Source organism: Dendrobium catenatum, unplaced genomic scaffold, assembly GCF_001605985.2.
Source record: "Dendrobium catenatum unplaced genomic scaffold, ASM160598v2 fragScaff_scaffold_636, whole genome shotgun sequence".
NCBI lineage: Eukaryota > Viridiplantae > Streptophyta > Magnoliopsida > Asparagales > Orchidaceae > Dendrobium > Dendrobium catenatum.
Genome location: NW_021319098.1, coordinates 16,046 through 37,644, shown reverse-complemented (window position 1 = coordinate 37,644; position 21,599 = coordinate 16,046). Strand labels below are relative to the sequence as shown.

At 36.3% G+C, this 21,599-nt stretch overlaps 1 protein-coding gene and 1 pseudogene across 2 annotated transcripts; one reads left to right on the top strand and one right to left on the bottom strand.

Annotated features, from left to right (window-relative positions):
• Positions 1 to 49: 49 nt before the first annotated feature.
• On the bottom strand, positions 50 to 21,289 carry LOC110110321 (translocase of chloroplast 90, chloroplastic). 2 transcript variants are annotated; one of them, XM_020841733.2, is made up of 3 exons: positions 21,100 to 21,239; positions 9,859 to 9,982; positions 50 to 2,611 (listed from the first exon to the last, which is right to left on the bottom strand). In XM_020841733.2, the coding sequence occupies exons 2-3, from the start codon at positions 9,971 to 9,973 to the stop codon at positions 384 to 386; spliced, it is 2,343 nt and encodes a 780-aa protein (XP_020697392.1). In that variant the 5' UTR covers positions 9,974 to 9,982; positions 21,100 to 21,239; the 3' UTR covers positions 50 to 383. The 2 variants fall into 2 exon arrangements, with proteins under 2 accessions (XP_020697392.1, XP_020697391.1); XM_020841732.2 differs by lacking the exon at positions 9,859 to 9,982 and having other exon boundaries at positions 21,100 to 21,289.
• On the top strand, positions 12,245 to 14,193 carry LOC110110302 (annotated as a pseudogene).
• Positions 21,290 to 21,599: the final 310 nt, after the last annotated feature.

Sequence of the window (21,599 nt, the reverse complement as noted above, 5' to 3'; positions counted from 1 at the left end):
TTTCTCACTATGACCAAAACTTGATTAATCAACAACAGTAGATATCCGATACTGACAACGTGGATGTAGATGCCATTAATTTTCCATTTTTACCAAAAAGCTTGGCTGCTGGAAATAATCAACAAATTGAATAGAAACATGTGTTATTATTAATAGATGTATAGATACCGGTCAGCTAAATTCCTTCTTCACCAGTGAACCTGTGCAAATATCTCGTAAAATACAATGAACAGGTGACAAAATTGCATTGTTTCATTTGGGACAGCTTTTTTGTTACTTTTTAAAAAGCTTTCTAGAACAAAAATTTCTTGAATTAGAAAATTTTGTACTAGAAAACTATTTTAGAAAGCAGTATGAAAGCTGTTCCAAACGAAGCCTAAATCTCAAGTCTTCTCCCACTCATGGCTCTTATTTCTCTTATGGAACAGAGCTTGAATAAGCGAAACAGCCGTTATTAACCCCAATTCAAAATGCTCTGATGTGCTGACTTTAAATGAAATCTGACCTAAGCTTCTGCTGTTCATATTTGCATTGAAAGACATCTTTGCAACACGACCTACCCGGAAGTCAGTCTGAAAACTTCCTCCAAGAACCATGTCTTTATCATATGTAAGGAAGTTAGCAGCAACGGTAACTTTCTCGTCTCTCACAGGAAAATCCTTTCCTCTTATTGTTGCCTCCACGCTTCCACCGTATGTCTCCTGACTATTGCCTACAAGACGACCTGTATTGGCTACAAGCTTAAACCTCTTACCAAGTGAAATAGAGTCCTCAAGCTTAGCTCCAATGAAATGCATTTTGCCGAATGAAGTCAGAGAAACCCCGCAGCCTGTACTATTGCAGTTCAAATTCTTGAACTTGAAATCTCCACGAAAAGTGCAAACCAAAGCCTTGCCTGCCGTTAGAATGTCAAAAGCTGACACAAAAAAGTACTTTCCATGCACAAATTTTACTCCAGAATCGGATTGGATACTGAAATCCACCTTGTCCTTCCTCATCTGACCTGCAACTGAAGCTGTAAGGTTTCCTTTGATTTGTTTAGAAAAATCCAAGCTGATCCCATCAAAACAAACATCATGATCCCATCCTTGGGAATCTAGAACAGGCCGAAGAAGCCATTCATTAGTTCCCAGTAACCATCGGTATCTATGAGAAGGGCAATTGGAGTCAAAACTTAATGGAATAGCCATGTCCGGCAACTGGACAACCTCATGTGAAGAACTGTTTTCATATTCACTGCTTTCAGATGCATCACTATTTGAAACCAATCTTTCTTTATTCCTTCTAATCTCTGCTCTCCATTGTTTCTTTAGATACAGAGTCTCCCGATAGTCCAATTCATCCAGATATGCATTTTTCTGCAATCTAGATAATTGCTGGTACTGGGCCTTGGTTAGGATACGGATTGGTGGAAGCTGATCATATTCATCCTCCTCACCATCTGATAGATCATCCACCTGAAAATCATTTCCACCTATGTTGGTCCCCGTTGAACGTGGTTGAAGAAGTGATGAAAGGAGATGTGGTAATGAAGGCTGTCTGATACTATCAGACTTCACAAATTGAAAGCTGTTTTGAAACTTTAGAAGGGAATTCGCATCACCCAACACCTTAGTAGATATGCTTAACAGCAAAAGCTGTGACAACCAAGCTTGACCATTGGGAAGAACCTTCTCTCCTTTGGAATTTTTCATGCACATAGGATGATTCTCCGCTAAAAGGACAGGATTCTCAAGCTGAGTATTGGATACTGCTTGGTGTATGTATGATTGCAGAAGTTTTGTACGTTGGCCCACAAATTCCTCGTAGCTTACTGGATAACCATCCATTCCTTCTGGTAAAGGGGATGAAGAATGAGTCATAACAAGAATAGTGTTAAACCAGATGGAAGAACCGAAGACATTGGTGATAAGCTTAAGCAAAGGGAAATCATAGTAAATCCTGTCAAAAAAATCAAGTCGTTCGAAGTAAAGAATGACATCCGGAGGGGATTTCCTAATAAACTTTCTGACTTCAATCAAGATCTTCCTGTTCCTACGCTGGTTGTTATTCGAAGGTAAAAGGCCAGGCGTATCAATAAATGTGACTTTGATCCCTTTGATAGTCCCAACAACCTGCTGAATACCCTCCGTTGAAGGCCGAAATGCATTGGTGGTTACTTTTGCTTCATCAAATAAAGAGTTTACGGTTGCACTCTTACCCACGCCAGTCTTTCCAAGGACAAGTATCTTTAAAGAGAAATCAATATCATCATGGCCTGACTCTTCCAGAGCTAACGCTAGAGCTTTAGCTTTATCAATCTTAAGGCCAGGCTTCTTTACGTTGGATTCAGCAGCTCGTATCAAGCTTGCAAGCTCCAACCGGTATAGAACCTGAAGAACAACAGGATTTGCTGGTGACTGCCCAATTCGTTGGACAAGACGGAGGAAGCTGAGCTGAAATGCCTCAACTTGAGTCAAAGGATCTTTGTTCCCTTTGTTGCTATTATATTGAGCTAGAGCGGACGCTTCAGTCACAAGGGACTGCTCATGGGCTGATGATACGTTTACTTGGTTCTCACTTAGAGTTCTTTCAGAAGAAATCGTCGCACCAGTTACCATGTCCATGGTGCCTGAAACAGAAATAGATTGTACATCTTTACTCATTTAATTAATTATGAAGATATGAAGGTATGTTCTTTTATACTCATTATCTTAAATTTGAATGACATTATTTATACCCTTGCATGCACACCCAGGAGATTAAAACTATCCTAGACATCCAATAGATCATTAGAATAAATCAAGGACCAAGATTTTATCATAACAACAGTTGCAGCTTATGTGATAAGATTTTACTCAAGAATAGTAGCCTTTTTTTTTCAAGAATAGCAGCCATACTTTTTGAGGTTAGCAAAAGATGGGGTTTTTCCACACAAAAAAATGATGCCAATTTCTGAATCATGCTTTCCCCGAATTTAACTTCAACTAATAAATGAACTTGACCTTCTGCCTATGGTTGATTTGCGCACGTCAACCATACAAAAATCTTATTTTTCATTATTCCAAACTAACATGATAATATCCAATTTGCCCAAGGTCTCCTCCCAGTTATTGGCATATCAAGTAGAAACCTAATATTCATTCGATGTAATATAAAAAACTCTAAAACGTGGGAGGTTTTGCCAGAGATACTGAGAAGATCCCAGCCAAGGTGGGAAGTGAGATTACAAGTTAATTCCTACCCACAAAAATGACAAGTCACTACCAGGTCATGGCCAGAAAATGAACAACAATCGTAATTTTAGGGGAAAAGAGAAAAGGATAGTACGCAAAAAGGAGAACACCATAGTCATTGCTAGACACCATCCTCATTCAATCGATTTGTGATGTAAAAGCTACTATTATAAAGACCAAGAAATCCAAATTAAATTTTTCCCTTTTGGGATCAACCTAAGGGGCATGGCCCAACGAATATACACAAGTGTAATGTCAAACAAATGTTGGAAGTTGCTCGACTAACCTTATACAAAAATGATTGCTCATCCTAGTAAACCTTTGAGACCAAGTTGTTTGTATGGATAGTGGGCCAGCAAGACCAAATTAAGCCAAAAAAAATTTATTGGTTGCCCGAGTAGAACTAACAAGATTATAGTAGACCTGTTGGCATAAGTGCTAGATTGACCAAGCTGGCCGACCAAATCCCTAGTTGGCAGATTGAATTTGAGTAATCGAACATGCATTACTAACTAAACCTGACAAGGTCGTTAGGATGTCAGACTAGATTGTGATATGCCAATTTTATAGACAAGAAATGGAAAGAAATTAAGCCGCTTAGGTAGAAAGAATATGATAATATGACAAAAGAGAGTCATACAAAGTTTCACCAAGTGTTAGATAAGATTGAAATCCATGAGTTGTCACTTGCTCCAATTAGATCTTGTAATTTTATCACTAGCTAACCTCTAAAAATAAGACTAGAGAGTTTTGAGGAAGGCCTATAGTTTCCAAAGAGACAAAGTGAAAACACTCAGTTATATACTGATGACTAAGTGAACGAATATGATAACGATATACATGATAGTTTGAAAGGCTTTATAATGCATTTATTTCATAATTTCCTTAATAAATATCTTTGAGATTGCTACTTATATCATGATAAGTATTTTTTCTCGAATATTATTGTTGATGTTTCATAAGTCTTCTACTGAGTTTATCTCACAGTTGTTAATCTCTAGTCGATGAGTTGACATATGGTGGGATAAGTGAAAAGTGAGGAGGCTAATTAAGGCTTTTTTTGGGATGGCTTTCTTTTTGCTTTGTAAAATAGCTTCTTAGTACAAACGTTTAATTTTTTATACAAAGAAGCCACTTTAAGAAGCAGTAAAAAAGTTGTCCCAAATAAAACTTAAGTGAGGTCTAACAACATTGGTTAGAAGCTTTCCAATGGGGTCAACATAAATGAGATGACTTTTTAAGGCATGTTATTTTTCATGTAGTTGGCCCTACCTACTAGATCCTACTAGTAAAAAAAATAAAAATAAATACTAGGTCCTACAAGTCAGGGTATGTACTAAATATTTTATTTAAATTCATCTTGATTGAAGATGATGAAATCTTTTAACGTATTAAATTTATATTTTTACTTTTTCTCCCATATTCCAATTGACTTCCGTGAACATTGGAATGAAATGCTTGGGCACAAGGCTCTGGGCAAAAAACTTTGGAGACCAGCCCTTAAGCACAGCACCAACCTAAAAGCACTAACCCATTTAGGCAATGGTTCAAACTCCTTGTTTTGCCACTACTCCTTAGTACACAAGCTTCAAGTCAGCCAAACATCTAAAGCTAAATGACTAATAGGGGGCGTGACAAAGAACTAATAGGTAAAGGCAACAATCGTGCAATGTGCAAAATTAGAGAAGTCACTCGATAGTTATTTTTTCTTCACTAATACAAGGCTGTACAAGGCTCCTATTAATAGGAAAGGTAAATGTATGAGGTTTGTAATGATTCTCATCATTTTAGCTTTCCTTCCTTCTTTAACTGCTCAATCACATTAGAAATGATAATGGCTATAACAAAGAATCTACTATTTTCAGCCAGAAGTTAATGGTATGAATTAATTCTTGAATTCTATAGTCAATCTCCAACGTTCCTTCCATGTTCATGCTTACTTTTTCAGATTTTTACCAAACCTATCTTTTAATTTCCTCATCATTATCCTATTTCTCAAAATTCACCAGCTGTTGAGTTTCATTATGTTTCTCCCTGAATTTTTGTCTGGATCTAACTCTTAATTTCTAATCACTCCCCCCTTAAGCTTGTCTGAAAACAACATCCATAGCAAGATTGCCAATTAGGCTGTGAAAATTATTTCTTTGTAAGTATATCAACAATTTTTTTTTATTGGAATGTATGTCAAGTAAATCAAGCCAATGTCAAGATTTTTGAATGAAGTGTTCATCAACTTTCACATATTTTATTCTGTCATGAAAAATTGAGTTGTGAGATATTGAGATAGCTTCCTTATTATCACAACAAGCCTTCAGTGATGGAATGAAAATCTTCTGGCCAGATAGAATCCGCTTGATCCACATTGAGTCACAAATCAACGGGCAAGAGCTTCAACCTCCGTGTGGCTTCTATTGACCGCATTTATTACTTCTCTATAAGATGAGATTTCCTCCAACAAAAATGCAATAGCCAAATAAAGACCTCCTATCCATAATGTTTCTTTTTCAATCTGCATAAGTATTAATTTTGACTAGAGATGCCATTGTTTTTTTGAATATTAACCCTTTTCCAAGATTAAAATCCTGTATACAACATCAAAGTAACTTGGTCCTAGTGAGTTCATGAACTGGTTCACCAAGGTGACACAAAATACAATGTATGAACGTGTGAAGGACAGATAGATTAGTCGTCCCACAAAGCTTTGGTATTGTTATACGTTTTTAATGCCCTAGAGTTCGTTAGCTTGCAATTTTTTGCTAGGTTCAGTGGGCATTTCAACAACCTTGCAACCAAGTAATCCAAGTCAAATTTAAATATTTTTGTTGGTTAATAAAAATACCTTTCCTATTCTTCATTAGAAAAACGTATTTTTGTTTGAAATTGGTTCTCAATCAAGTATAAATTTCCTTGAATAATTTTTCAACTTTAGATTTTTAACTCATCAAGTAGATCCAACAAAATAGAGTATATGATCATCAATGAATCTTACAAATCATTTTTTTTTTCAAAATTAGTGGTAAACTGTAAAGACACGATCATTTTGCAGCATAATAAAGTTTGGAAGAATATGTGGTACGTTAACTTTGATAAATTACAACTTTCAGATTGAAATGAAGAACAATCTATATTTTTAAATATTATGGGAAATAGAAAGGTAGGATGTTCTAACCTAAGATACCAAAGTATTAATTGTTAAGTACAAGGATCAGATTGATACCACTAAGGCCATGAGCCAGAGGTATTATTTATTACGGGAGGAAGTTCCAACTGGTTCCCAATCCTCCTCCTTTTGTTTTATTATTATTATTTTTATTTTATTTTATTTTATTTTTCATTATTTTTCTATTTTAACCTTTTTTTTCTTTAAAGAAAGCTTATAAATAGATGAGCCTTAACAAGAGATGGCACATTTTGGTGTTTAGAAAAGAGCCATAGCACTTTTGTTCTATGTATTCGGGAAGTATCTAGGCAATGGCCGACAGCCCTTCCCCTTCCCTCTGCCTCTCATCCCCTTTCAGCCAGGCGCCAGTTTCCAATCTTCTTCCTCTCTCCCAGCTTCCAGCCAACCGACAGCCAGCACTTCCTCTTCCTCCTCTTCTGCCGACTTGCAGTTCCATCTCTGAAATTCTTTTTCCCAGCCAGTCAACCACTCAGCACCTCTTTTTCCTCCTCTCCACCGGCCTGCACTCCTATTGCTGGGAGATCTTCTTTCCAGCCAACCAGAACCCTTCCAGCCAGTAAACGGTGCATAATTCCCTACAAAGAAGGGCATGTAGCCGTCGCACTTCCTACCAGCAATCAAGAAAACTACTGTCAACCCATTCTGGCCACCAAGAATAACAAAATTCCTGGTACTTGGCCCAGACTTCAGCAGCTAGATTCATCTTGGCAACATATTCTGCCTCAAGAAAAGTGTCTTGACTAGTTCTAGATTTCTAGTTTTATTCTTTTGTGCTTTGTACACTTCTTGGTTGTCTAATGTCTAGTAAATGAGCCAACAATCAATTCTAGATTATTTTTTCTTCTCTTCCTGATCTTTGCATATAACTAGCGGTGTCATTTGGTATCGGAGCCATCTAGCATGCCGCCAAGAAGAGTCAATCCAAGTCATCTAGCATAGAAAGAATTTGGCATGTCCAACGTAATTTTCTAAGAACAATCTTTCTAATTTACCAAGTCATTAAGATGAAGCATAGAAAGACAAAAAATTCCATTGGAAGACAATTTACATGCAATAGTTTTAGAATGACATACTAATCAATGAGTAGAATACATAAGGCCATTATGGAAGGGGCATTAGCCGATCCGATGCAACCGTGCATGTCGCATGGTCATTCCAATTTTGCCTAACTTGCTAATTGTTAGATCGGGTTTTCAACCAACGGAATTGCAGTATCTTATTAAGAAATTTGTTTCCGTAATGAAATTATAACATTAATGATTCACTAAGTTAGGATTTTTAGTTTTCGTAGTTATTGACTTGCTTCTAGCATGCGGTTACACGTTATAGATTAACAGAGCGATCCGAAATAATGACAAAAAAATAGTAAACAAAATTGCGATTAAAAATAATCCACCACTTAACAATTAGAACTTTCACCTTAGAGTTTTCATCTCGATCGTTCTTTGGAAGTAGGGTTAGTGGAGGACAAAAGTTAGCAAGCCCAGTGATGCCACTGCAAGACAGAGGATGCCAGTGGTTTTGATCAACGGAGAGTTGGCCGGAGTTGGAGAGACGGGTGTTCATCCTGCGATCTTCCACGATCCTGTAGGTTGTTGCTCTTCGATGACGTCCGCCAAAGTAAATAGAATACGCTCTACGCATTCTTCAACGGTGCCTTCAGACCCAAATCCGAGATCGAAGAAAGGTGATTGAATGATGTCAACTTCCTCTTGAGAATCGTAAACAAATCCGTGATCAACTTCCGGATCCGCCATTCATGATCATGAGCGGAATTGGTATGTAGCGATGGAATAAAGATGGAGGAGCCGCAACTTAAGAGACTTGGTCAAGAGGAGGAGGGGGTTGGGTGAGCTCTCAGATGGGAGGAGGTGGAGAGGGGAGGGGGCGACTTGGTCTTGGCTAGGGTTTGAAGAAATCAAGAGAAATCTGAAATTAATTTCAGATTAGGTGAATTCGGAAGGAAAGAATTTGAATTTTGAATTCAAACTCTCATTGAAAGAAATAATGTGGGAGATAATTAGGGAGTCTTAATAGAGAGCAATTAATGAAAATTGGAGAGAGAAAGGCACAATGAAGGGGCCGGTCATATAGAGAGAGGAGGGGATTTATTTTAATTAGGTGGGCCCCAAGGTTTAAGTAACTAATTCAAATTAAATATGAATTTAATTTCATATTTAATTTAAAAAGGGGAGGTTTCCAAATTTAAGTTTTAGCATTAGGAAAGAATTCGAATCAAACTTTCATTGAAATTCAATTTGATGACTTTCCTAATTGCTTAAACTTATTTTAGGAAAGTGATTAATGGCCAAAGGAATTTGAATTTCAAACTTGGGCAAGAGGGGGTGGGCCGGCGGCTTGGGGTGGGAATCAAGGGGGAGTCGGGTGGAGGGGGAGAGCTGGTGGTGGAGTGGGTGGTGGCCGGAGGCCGGAAAACTGGGGAGTCCGATGGGGTTGGGATGGGGGGCGGTTTAGAGAGGAGAAGAAACGATGAACCACGAACCTTGGAATCCACCAAGATTGACAGGTATTGCTCTCACCCACTAAGGGTTGCTCCTCTCAAGAACTCACCAAGAGATCATGTAAGAAAGTGGATAAATTTTCATTCATAAACATCATTAGTAAATAATACAAAGACTAGGCCTTCATATATAGGCCTCCAAAGCACAAAAAGTAAAAGACCCAAATGTCCTTAGGCTATAACATGACACAAATCCCTCATAGGGGTACAAGTGGAAAACTGAAAAATAAATAAAAGAAATGCACTAAAACATCAAAAATAAATACTATGAATCGTAACCGTCGATCTACGATCCCGCCGATGTCGAAATGTACGGTGGATGCCCTCATCAGGGTCCCTCCTGGACCGGTCCTACTGGTCCTTTCCTGGACCGGTCCTTCTCTTGACCGGCACTTGGGGGCTGATTTAGAGGGGATTAACTAAGAATATTTCCTAATTGAAGAAGGCAGATTTTGGGGCTGATTTGGGGACTGATTTGGAGGATATTAATTAGGAAATATTTCCTCAACTGTAAGTGCTTATGTTTTCCTCAAAGGAAGCATGTTCCCTTAATAATATATATTTTCATCCCAAGACTTCAGCAGATTATTTAACCCATCTTACTTTTTTTTTTTAATTTTATTTAACCCATCTTACTTCTAAACAACTTAGATAATAACAAACAAATACATATAGATTGAAAAAACAACCATTCATATCTTTCGGAAGTTGCAGAATAAGTTTTTTTGCAAAGTAAATAACGTACAACAACAACAACGTAAATGACGTGATGAAAAAAAATCATATTGTGATAAACGTCATTTGAACAGTAAACATAAAAAGAACTAGTTGTCAGATAAAAAAAAACTTTTGAACAAGTATAAACAGCTATCGATGAAACTAAGGTTCCAGCAAGTAAAGCTATATAAATCAGACAAGAAAAACAAATTGACAGCAAATACCATGATGCCAAAATTCTCTTTCTGATGATTCATCATAAAAGAAGCTGAATGGCCTTGTCGAGAGCAGTGATTTAGATATAGAATGGCAAGAAAGCCACTCTTTAAAATTCATCATACCTAGAAACTGGGAATAAAAGTGAGAGTGTTATTCATATTCATGAGCGTACAAAGCTGAAATTACAGTAATGTATCACATTCATTGTTTTCAATGAAAATAAACTGAAGAATCTAAAAAAGAGATTGCATCACAAAAACAATTCCATAAATGGAGCAACATGCTTCAAAGATTTCATTTTAGAATAGTTTGCAGTTAGGAGTAGGAGCTTTATTTCCTTCTTCAGTCATCAATTTCAAAATGACATTATTTTTTCAATTGTTCCTTCGCTCCCGATTCCCCTCCCAACCCTCAACCCCCAACCCCAAGCTCCGCCTTCACCTCCGACCCCCCACCACCTTAGCAGAAAAAAGAAAACAGAGAGACACACATTAAAATATAATGTAACATATTCTCTTTATTTATAAATTTCAGAGGAAACTCCATACCAGCAGTTCGTTATGAGACCTTGGTGCTATTCATTCACAGGAATAACTTTTTGTTAACAACAAAATCAACAAAGTGACTGGGCCCTTATTTCATCCGCATACCAAAGTCACAACAAATAGCATTTACAGAGAGAGATACCAATTGCACCTTCCACCCTTAAGAGCTTTGTCGATTGCTTCATGGTGTCCCTAACCTTTTTGATTTTGGTCCTACAGCTAATGGAAACAAAAGGGAGGAGAGAGATAGTGAGAAGAGAGAGTAATCTAAAAATTTGAGAATTGAAACTGCTTGTTTCCTGATTTTCATTCCATCAAATGGTTATAGTTATAATACAACAAGGAAATTCAAATCCTACTACTTGCAAGAATCTATGAATAGAAATTTCCTTCAAATTTGGAAAGCTGACAAACTTTATTCAAGATTCAATCAACTAATTCCTAAATACAAGGAAAGAGCTATTCCAGAGCCTTAAATCTAGGAATAGATAAGAAAAGGATGATAACATAAATTCAAATAAAATTTAATCCTTAATGGGTTGAATGATCTAATGGACACACTCAAGAGGCTATCCTACCAGCCCAAGGAGATTAACCGTGCTTCTATGGATCTAACAACTTTACATTCTTTGTAATGATAACAGTAAACGCTAGGAAGACAGGTCTAATAAAAATGCATTTTCACAAATCACTTGTACATTTTGGAGTAACATAATGAATGGACTTGATCTTTTATCCATCGTTTTTCAATCTTTACACTAGTTTAACCAAAAAAATATTCTTCATAAAAAGTGCACTTAATCATGTGCTTGTCCTGCTTGTATCTTTCCTGAGATTTTTTTAGATTTCCTTCTTACTTCTGTTGTATTTTGTGAATGATTGTAGTGCTCACGCGGTTCCTTCTCTTCAATAATATTATCCTCCTCTATGCCAATTCAAAAGTACATTATAATAAGAACCCTAAACACACCTTAATTGGTGACATTAATGTTGTCCCAAGGATATCAGTTGAACAAATTGCATGTAGGGAAGGCTTTCATCCCATGTCTTCAAATGCCACGATTGTAGCATCTCAATGTACGGACTACTGTCCGATTTACCACATTGATCTGCCCATCTGTATTTCGCTAAGAGCCGATTTTTTCACTTTGGTTTTATGTTTATCAAATCCCAAATGGCCCTTCCAAAAATTATAAAGAAACTTGTTTTCCTTTATCGAAATAATAATGAAAGCAACCCAAGGTGCCTCCAAACAAAATAGCCTTCTTCAAACATGAAATCAAACCCAAGACCTAGCTAAAATGGACCATTAAAACGAGTAAGTAATTAATCCCTCATATAGAGGTGTCAATAAATGACCCAACCTGCCAACCCGACCCGAATCCGACCCAAAAAATATGAGTTCGGGTCAACCCATTCAATAAACGGGGCAAGTTCAGGTTGACCCATTAATCTGATTTCTATGAAAGGAGGAGGGGTGGAGGAAAATAATGGAGAGCTCACAACAATCGCCATCTGAGAGGAGCCGGAGGTGGAAGAGAAAGTTGGGGCAGAGGGATCCGAGAGTGAAAAAGTTGAAGATGCCTATTTTTTAGGAGAAAGATGCTCATGGATAGATACATAGGATAGAGAGGTACTTTGCAGTGAACGGGATAACGGAGAAGAGACTCACGATGCGGATTTATGTTTGGAGGGGAAGACCTTGTCTTAGTATCAGTGGAGAGACATGACAGATCCAATCCGATCGTGGACGGAGTTCAAAGATAATTTATTAAAATATTTATGAACAAGTTAGAAAGGAGACTTTTACGAGCAGTTCTTTTCTCTGGTTTAGGCAGGGATAATGATGGATTATCGGGAGAGGTTTAAGTACCTTTCTAGCCGATTGGGGAGGCTATCTGAGACAGTTGAAGGGGAATTTCATGAAGGGGCTCAAACTAGAGATCAAGGCCGCTGTCCGGTTATTGAGGCCAAAAGGGTTGGGGGAGGCTATAAAGCTAGCACAGATGGTGGAGGCTAAAAACTCACTTGAGAGAAGTAACAAGGGCAACAGTTTAGGAGCTTCATACTGGAATTCATGATGGGAGCAAAAAATGTGAGGATCGAGGGGAATCCTGGTAAGTCCAAACCCAAGGTTTCTCTTAAAACTGTGGTGAGGGCAATTCAGGGTGAAAGGAGTGAAAAAGCTCAGTAAAGAGAATTTACAAAAGTTTGCATGTGAGGTTCTAGATTCCAAAATTGGAAAGTGGATTCATTATATGAGGATTACTGTGAAACTCCTATTTGCTGCATAAAGAATATTCTGTGATCAAATTTTTAATGGTAACAATGTTATTAGGGATCGCTGCTTTGTTGAAGTAACAACAGACAATGTGTTGATGCTTTTTAGTTTTGGGGATGTTGACCAGAGAAGTTGTTTGTGCTTCTAGACATGTATTAAATAATGTGCAAGCTTCATTCATAGATTGAAATGATCTATAAAGGAAAATCTTGTTCTGAGTCAAGGAATAATGCTCATAATCTTTCAAGGCACTTAGCCCAGACTGCTCAAGAAATTTTTTATGATTTTAAAAAAGCAGAGGAAGAAGATGCAACAAAAACTGGTGTGATGGATGGAACTATGCACCATCTGACTAGCTATATAATTAACTATGTGAAGTTTTTATTCGAATATCAATCAACTTTGAAGAAGTTTTTTCAGGAGTATAAAAAGGTAGAAGAAGATTCAACTTACCAATTGACAATTATTACAATGTGAATTATGCAAGCTCTTCAAACTATCTTGAACGACAAATCTAAGCAATATAAGGATCCTGTGTTGGCTTATCTATTCATTATTAAAAACATCCACTACATGGTTAGATCCGTTCGAAGATCAAAGGCAAAGAATTTATTGGTTCAGAGGCGCAGAAGAATTATATAACAAAATGCAAATCAATACAAACACATAAGTTGGGCAAAGATGTTGCAGTCTCTTTCTGTTCAAGGCCAAAGTTCTTATAGTGGTGTTAATCCTGGGGAAGTGATGGGGGGCAACATTAGTGGAGTTCTAAGGGCAACTATAAATGAGAGGTTGAAGTCTTTCAACAGGCGGTTCAAGGTAGGTGATAAAGTGTATTTGAAGATTCGATTCTATAGATAGAAGATTGTGGCTCAAAGAAGAAATGAAAAAATATTTCCACAGTATTATGGGCCTTATGAAGTGGTGGAGAGGATTGGTGCCATGAATAACCCCTACTTCCACCATACACCAGATGTTCCATGTGTTCCAACGGAGGAAAGTTATCAATGACCACAATCCATCAACAACGCTACCAATGACCTTGACAAAAGAAATGGATGTAATCCTAGAGCCAAGGTAAGTGAAAAAGTCCGCTCAACAGCAGGAGGAACTAGAGAAGTGTCAATCGAGTGAAAGGATATGCTCAACTATAAAACAACATGGGAATCGTACCGCATAATTCAACAGCAGTTTCATTCGTTCCACCGTAAGGACATGGTAAATCTTTGGGAAGGGAGTATTGATAGACCGAAAGAGTCTGTAGGCCCTACTAGCAAGGATGATGGACAAGGAAAGAGGGGGGTCAAAGGGGAATAAATCCATCTTTAATTACTTACCATAGGAAGCCAAAATTAGGAGAAATTAGTAAAGTTTATTTAGGGAAAGCGGGGCTGATTTGAATCCATATTTGGGAGGGAATTAAGAAAGGATTTATTTATAGAAAGGGGGCTGATTTGAATTGAGATTTGGGAGGGAATTAGGGAGACTTATATGAGGCTAATTAGGTACTTTAATATTCATTATGTGATTGTGTTCGTTATAGTTTTTCTTTGTAATTGTTCCTAGCAGTGCCTAGGATTTGTGGGGAGTCGATCTACCTCTCGAATAGTAGATCAATCTGTATCTTGGTTTGTTGTACCTTTATCAAAGAGAATTAACCAATAATCTCTTTCTTTTTTACTGATTTATGCTGCATTATTCCTTAGGTATTGTTGTTTTGGTGTGAGGAGGAGATCAAATTCCTATTAAATTTGACACTACTCATAGATACAGAAAAGAACCTCACATCTCTGACAGATGCTTAAAATATTGAACTACCTTTTCTTTAAAGTCTATCTACTTTTAAAGCAGAAATCAGACAGGAAAGAATTCTCATGATTCCCTTAAATACAAAACTCTCACCACTCTGATAAAGAGTTAACTTTTTTTAACGGGCAATCAAACCAAGCCCCATATTGACTCATCTAGTCCATACCCAAAATAAATCAAATATATAAATGGGCAATAAAATCAAATCAGGTCTCCAAATTATGTTAGAAAACTTCAAATTACAAAAACAGACCATACTAGCAACCATACCATCTCTCGTAAGCAAAACCACAGATAACGAAATAGGTAATGGAATGGAAGACAAATCAAGAGAATCATAATACTGCTCTGATATGAAAGAATAGCTAGCAACAGAATTGAAAAAAATATGACTAGGAGATGTGAAAATATAAATTGTATATATCACAATATCTGGAGAGTCATTGGTCTCTTGCTGCGTCAGACTGTAAACTCATGGTTGTATGGAGGTCAAAGCAACAGAAATATCTGCACAAGTCGAACCTCCAGAATACTAACCTCCTAGCGAAAAACCAGCACTGCTGCCACCAAAAACTTCAAAATATGAAAGACTAAAAATGAATCAAAATTAAATTAATATTTTATTTGAACTGAGCTCCGATCAAATTTAGCTAATTGTTTGACTCAATTCAAGAATTAATGTAGCTAATCTATAAGCAAATATAATTAGAGACTTTGAGTTGTTCTTGATTTACTGTGGATTGGATGGTTGATGACCCATCTAGATGGACTAAAGCCAATCACATCACCATTTAACCAAAACAACCAACATCGGCCAAAATCTTTATTGATTTAGCATGGTGAAGACCTGAAGGCCAAAGAGCCTTTAATGGATTAGGAAGTTTCCTCCTCTTGTTCTCGCATTCTTTCCTATCCTCCCTGCCTCTCCCTTTCACAATGTCTCTCTATCCACATTGAGAATGCAAACATGCTCACGCGTTGATCTAATCCTCGGCAAGCCTTGGCAATTCTTCGACCTAGGTTTCCTAGAGAGATCCAACCATGTAAAATGAATGCTTCGGAGTTTAGAGCTCGATGACCTTCGCCACAACCGAGTAAATCTTCTCTATTTTCTTATTCTTTATCTAAGAAATGTATGTTACTGTGCCATTTTCAATAGGAGCAATAACTATTTGAAAAATTTTCAAGTCTAATTGACTTGGGGATCAATTTATGGTTGTTGGGTCTTGCTTTCTTGGAATTTCGTTTTAGCGAGTTTTTCCACCAAAAAGTTCCCAAATTTGGTGTCAATCATGCTTCTAATATACGTTTATAGGAAGTAAGTAGCCTATTCTATACCATAAATACTCTTTTCAAACATTCATAAAAGCTTCTAATAAAAATGCTTCTTATTTCACTTAAGCATCATTTGGGGCAGCTTTTGGTCATTGCTTTTTCCCTGCTCTCAAGAAATTTTTATACCAGAAGCTACTGTAGAAAACAATAAGAAAGCTGTCTCAAACAAAGCCTTAATCTCATGTTTATGATTTTTCCATTGTCGGTGAAGAGCACAATTATTTGTTTTAAAAAATAAGGCCTTAAAGAGTATTTTTGGGTCTTTCTTGTTGCTCTCCTTAGAGGATGAGGTGAAGTAAATTTTTCCAAGTCAACCAGGGGGTTTTGGGCCTACAAGATGTATTGTCCCATGTCCCTTGCTGTGATAACTTAAATAAAATTATCAAATTAAATTTAAATTTATTATAATTAACTTTTTTATCTATTTATTTTTTTTAAATGTATGAATGAAAAAATTATTTGTATTTTAGCCCAAAAAATGATGCTTTATTGATTAGTTTCCTCTCTTAGGAGACTGCAAAAATATCAAAGCCCTAAATTTGATTTGTCTTTTCTTCCCTCATGTCACATATATAATCAAATCTTCGATTGTTTCAAGAGAGGCACCTTTGTAGCTCTTCATTTCTCTCATTCATTGAAACACATTTCTAGAATTGGTGGTTGCCATACATAGTATATTTAACTTTCTTTTGATCTATTAACTACTATAGGTTGAAAATAAGAAAGGGAAATGTATGGATTAAGGAAGAGAAATGAATAGATAATTAGGCAATGTGGGAATGCATACATCTTAAAAAAATTAGAGAGGAAATAGAGAATAATAGAGGGAATACTTATATCATTTTATTTTGATACTTATTCCCTAGTTGGGAATATTTATTGACTATTGGAGCTATTTCAACCCATAATGACTCATTAACCACCAACCCAACCCAAACTACTTATTATAATTATTAGCACTAGCACATTACTATCATTTCCCCATCTCTTCAAAATTAACCTAGCCATCAAGATCAAACTTTGAGATAGGACAAGCAAATAATCAAGTAGGAAACCCAAAAATTATCTTTTAGTCATGAAGCACAGGTTAGACCATTAAAAATGTTATAGACGATGGATGACTGTCTGTCATAACTCACATTAATCCCCTGGTAGTAATGGAGGCAGCGACCATTTGTCTAACTATAATTTCTCAAGCATATCCTATAAGATAAGGCTCCCTTCAAGACTTGGCTCCATGAGAACTAATAAAATATGACAGACATCATAAATGTTTGTATTAATAGATTTGATGAAGCTACCAATTCTTTAATTGTAACTATTTATGCCTTTCTTAGAATGATCCTTCGATGTTTGAGTCATCCGCGCTATGTATGAGACATTCCCTTCCACACATAACTTCCCTTCTTATAACTCGAGTTCTACAATTGACTTATTTAACTTCGCTAACAGCTTCTTGTTTTTATCTGGACTTTGGATGTACATAATATGATTTTCAAAGGGAAGTGTTCCGCCTGATTTAGCTATCTTATCATTCTTTAAGAATATTTTATTTACGAGTTTCTCACATTCATCAAACAACATAACCTGATGATTTACCTAAGTGATAATGGATTTTGCCTGATCCTTTTTTTTTGTTGTTGTTGAAAGAACAACCGTGAATGTGGAATCTATTGGTGTTGCTAATAATTCATTTTGATAATGTTGTTCAAAACTCTCTACTTGATTTGTCAATCACTCTAATAACCTTTATGGTAGCAAGGACAGACTAATTTATCATCATGATTGTTGTGTCTTACCCATTAACCCTCTTCCAAACCAGTGCCAGTTGCCATGAACTGTTGTTGATATGTTCTAAGAATTTGGATGTTGGAGATGTGATGAGGCTAGCAGACCGTAAATTTGGAAGGTGTCATCAGAGTAGAGGACTAGAGGGTATTGACCCATCAGAGCAAAGGGTATTGGAAGAAGTCGTGGTTGGGGTCGAGGGTGAATGCTTTGGAAGATGTGATGGAGTTTGAAGATGTGACAAAGCTCAGAGACAGCGATTGAGCATGTTGATGACAATTGAGCATCTGGCAATGAGGCTCAATGAGAACACCAAGTAATATATGCTTTTGGAACTGACAAGTGTTATACATAGAAAATGTTATGTTGTTTTGATTCAGCAGCTAATGTAAGTGGAAAATCATTGAGGAAGAAGGAGAAAATAAGGGTTACTTAAGTGAAATGAAAGGATAATAGGCAATTTTAGGTTACAGCTAAAAAAAATAGAGAAGGAATAAGAAAGGGAATGCTCAATTCATTTAATTACATATTCTTCTAAATTTACTTGTATTTATAGATTATAATGACACTATTTCAACCCACAATGACCCTTAACTACATATTAACTACTAACCTAATCCAAACTAAGTATAATGACTAACACTTGGACATCTCAATTAGAGCATTTTTTTTATAATGGCTATATTAAAAAAAATGCTTGGACGTTTCTATTAGTGAAATGCCACTTGCGTTTGTTGAAGCAACTGGATGCTCATCTTCCTTCATTTTGATGTCCTATTTTATTTACTTCAAAAAAAATTTATTAATAAAACATTAAAATTAGAATAAGAATCATATGGCCATGGATTTTAAATTTTGAAATTTATCTCTGTTTTAAGTGTGGTTCAACATGTTCCTATGCCTTCTACTAACAATGTGTCCATTAAAAAACCCTCATGATATGATTTCCGATGTTACCTTTTTTCCCACTTGCACCCTAAGCTCCCCATCTTGAAGGTCGAATTGCCATGCCAATTTATTAGGCTCTACTAGATGTGTCGACACTATTGATGGTTCAAGATGTTCAAGGACCAAATAATCTCAATCTTGCTAGTTCAATAAGCTTAAAGGTCAATTTAATAAGCGTAAGAGTAGATTGGGTGAAACTTTTTAGCTCACAAGCCTAAGTGTCGAACTACCATTTCAATTCAAAAAGTTCCAATAGTTGAGATTGCATACACATTCATTGATTCAACAAATACATGCACCTACTATTCCCAATTCATTTCAACTAGCCTTAAAGGTCAAGCTAGCATCATTAGCTCACAAACCGATCGAGTTATATTGTTAAATCAATAGGCTCCAACATATGAGTCGATTACAAATCTTATGCTCAATGGGTCCAATAATGAGCTTAACTATCGAGTTCCAGTTCAATATGAATAAAGGTCGAACTACCATTCTCAACTCACAAGCTTTAGGTCAGGTTGCCATGTCAATTCGACAAGTCAAAGTAGCTAAGTTGGCATATAGTTAGCTTTTTAGTAAGTCCAAGAAACAAATTAGCTTCTTATTAGTTCAACAAGCCTAGAGATGAATTAGCAACCATGCTTCCTTTGTCCCTAGTCAATTCAACAACCTCTAATAGCTAAGTTGGCATAAATATGCATTGGTTTAATAAACCTAAGAGCTAAAATAAATCCCATGCATATTGCACTTTAAATCAGATTTTGCAAAAATAAAGCTAAGTACTTTTTACGAGTATGTTTTGGTGGAGTTAAGATTCTTCTAAGAAGCGCACAAAGAATGCACCCTGCTATAGCCACACATTTTATTCATTTGGAGTAAATTATTTACCTCTAGTGGGATAAAGGGTTGTTGTTGTTGTCGTTGTTGTTGGAGTAAATTATTTACCTCGAGATAGAGTTCAATTGAATACGATTAATCATCCATGGTGTTAATGAAGGACACTAAAACCCTAATTTCACATATTTAATTGATAGTTAGGTTACTCAATTATAATATTGGTGCTTGAATTGACTTTGTCAAAGCTAAACTAGCCTAATTAAGGTATAGTTAACCTAATTAAGATGCTATAGCCGCACATTTTCATCTTCCAATGTTTGTGTTTAAATAACTCTCCTGCTTATACTTTTTTTTTTCATCTAATAATATCATAGTTTGAAAAACTCTCCTGCTTATACTTAAAGCTCAATTAATATCATAAATAAAGTAAATTGATTGTACAACCTTTACAAGAATATGACATTTATTGATTATGTTTAGGGTTCTTTAGACCATTCAAACTAAAATAAATCATGTTTAACTAGATTGATTCTTGAAGAATGTCACATGTTGCCATCCCTTTTACTCCCATATCCATACATGTCAAACGCAAATCACAATTGCATGATCCCATGCCTCATTGGCTCACAGATCTCTCGCATAGAAACCCGCCATTTCCCCCGCACAAAAAAAGACCCTGCTCTCACACTTGATCCCTCTTTTTTCTCTCTCGCCCTCTCTCATCAATTAGCTCCAGACCTCCCTCCCTACACTTAGCTTCTCTCTCCCATTCACATTGCTGCATCTCACCTAGCCTATTAACAATTACTTGCATGCCCTTTATTGCAAAACTTTTCTAGGCCACAAAAAATAAAAATAAAAAAAGAAAGTTTCCTAGTTCATTCTTCATAACTTCAATCTCTAGTTCAACATTAACACATCCTTCACACAAGAACAACATGCAAGGGTGTTTTATTTATTGTTTTCTTTTAAGTTTTTGTAAATTTATTATTTGCCAAGTCTTTTGGAGAAGGGTTAGTGGTGGCACCCTTGTCCATAGCCAAGATGAGGGCATGATAACTCTTTGTAGACGGAGAGAAAAAGAATTAGCTTGAGCGGTAAGATTCTTAGGTTGCATTGAGTAAGTTGGCGTGTTTAATAACTTAAAATTTGATAAGTTTCATGAATTTGCACCGAGAAATACATCATTGTCAAAGCAAAAAGATCTCATCAAACAAACCTGATGTTTTTCTTCATCTCAATTATTTACGGAACATTAATAACTAGTGCTCCTTATCTCAATCAAGTATGAAAGGAAAAAAAAGAAGTGGAAAGAAAAGAAGAAAAAGGAATGGAAATCATTTTCAGTTGCTGCCTTTCTTTTAAAAAAAATGCTTATTCTTGATTAAATCTGCATCGATAGATTTCTAAGAAAGAGAAACTCTAGCAAGTTTTATTTATTCAGTTTCACTGAAAGGAAATTCATGATTTCAGCATTTTGGTAAGAAAACGTAACACCAATCTCCTCCTAAATAATAACAGCAACCATCATGAGTTCTTTTGCAATCAAGATTTTTAAAAGAAAGGGAAATAGATATAGCCATTTGAGGAGGAATTTTGTAAAAAAAAAAAAAAATATTAAGGAAAATAAAGAGCAGCCATTAAATCTTGAAAGCTGCAGAAATACATGGCTAATCCATTTGAAAATGAAAAGAAACCCTTACAGCAATTAATCTCAGAAAGGAAGCTTATTCTTGCAAGAAGAAGAGATATTTCAGCGTGGGAGAGGGTCAGCCAGGAGCCCGACGCGCAAGATAGCCGAAGGAAGAAGAGCTTGCGTGCGTCTAGATCGAAGAAGAAAGGGACATCGTGCATGCAGAGCTAAGAGAGCAAAACTGGGGTTTGTGTGATTGCTCCAAGGATAAAGAAGAAGGATGCTTGGGATTTATTATTATTATTATTATTATTATTATTATTATTATTATATTTAAGTCAATTAAGATAAATTCATATTCACATCACACGACAGCACACACTAAAGATTCGAACCTATGACATCTTGATTGGTACCGAATATTTGAACCTATGACATCTTGATTGGTACGAAAGTGAACTGCGTCTTATGTTCCAACATATTTAAAATTATCCAGGCCTCCTGCCATTTTGTTGGACACAAACGACAACCGCCCCCTCAAACAACCCTCTAAATTACTAAATTGCTTTG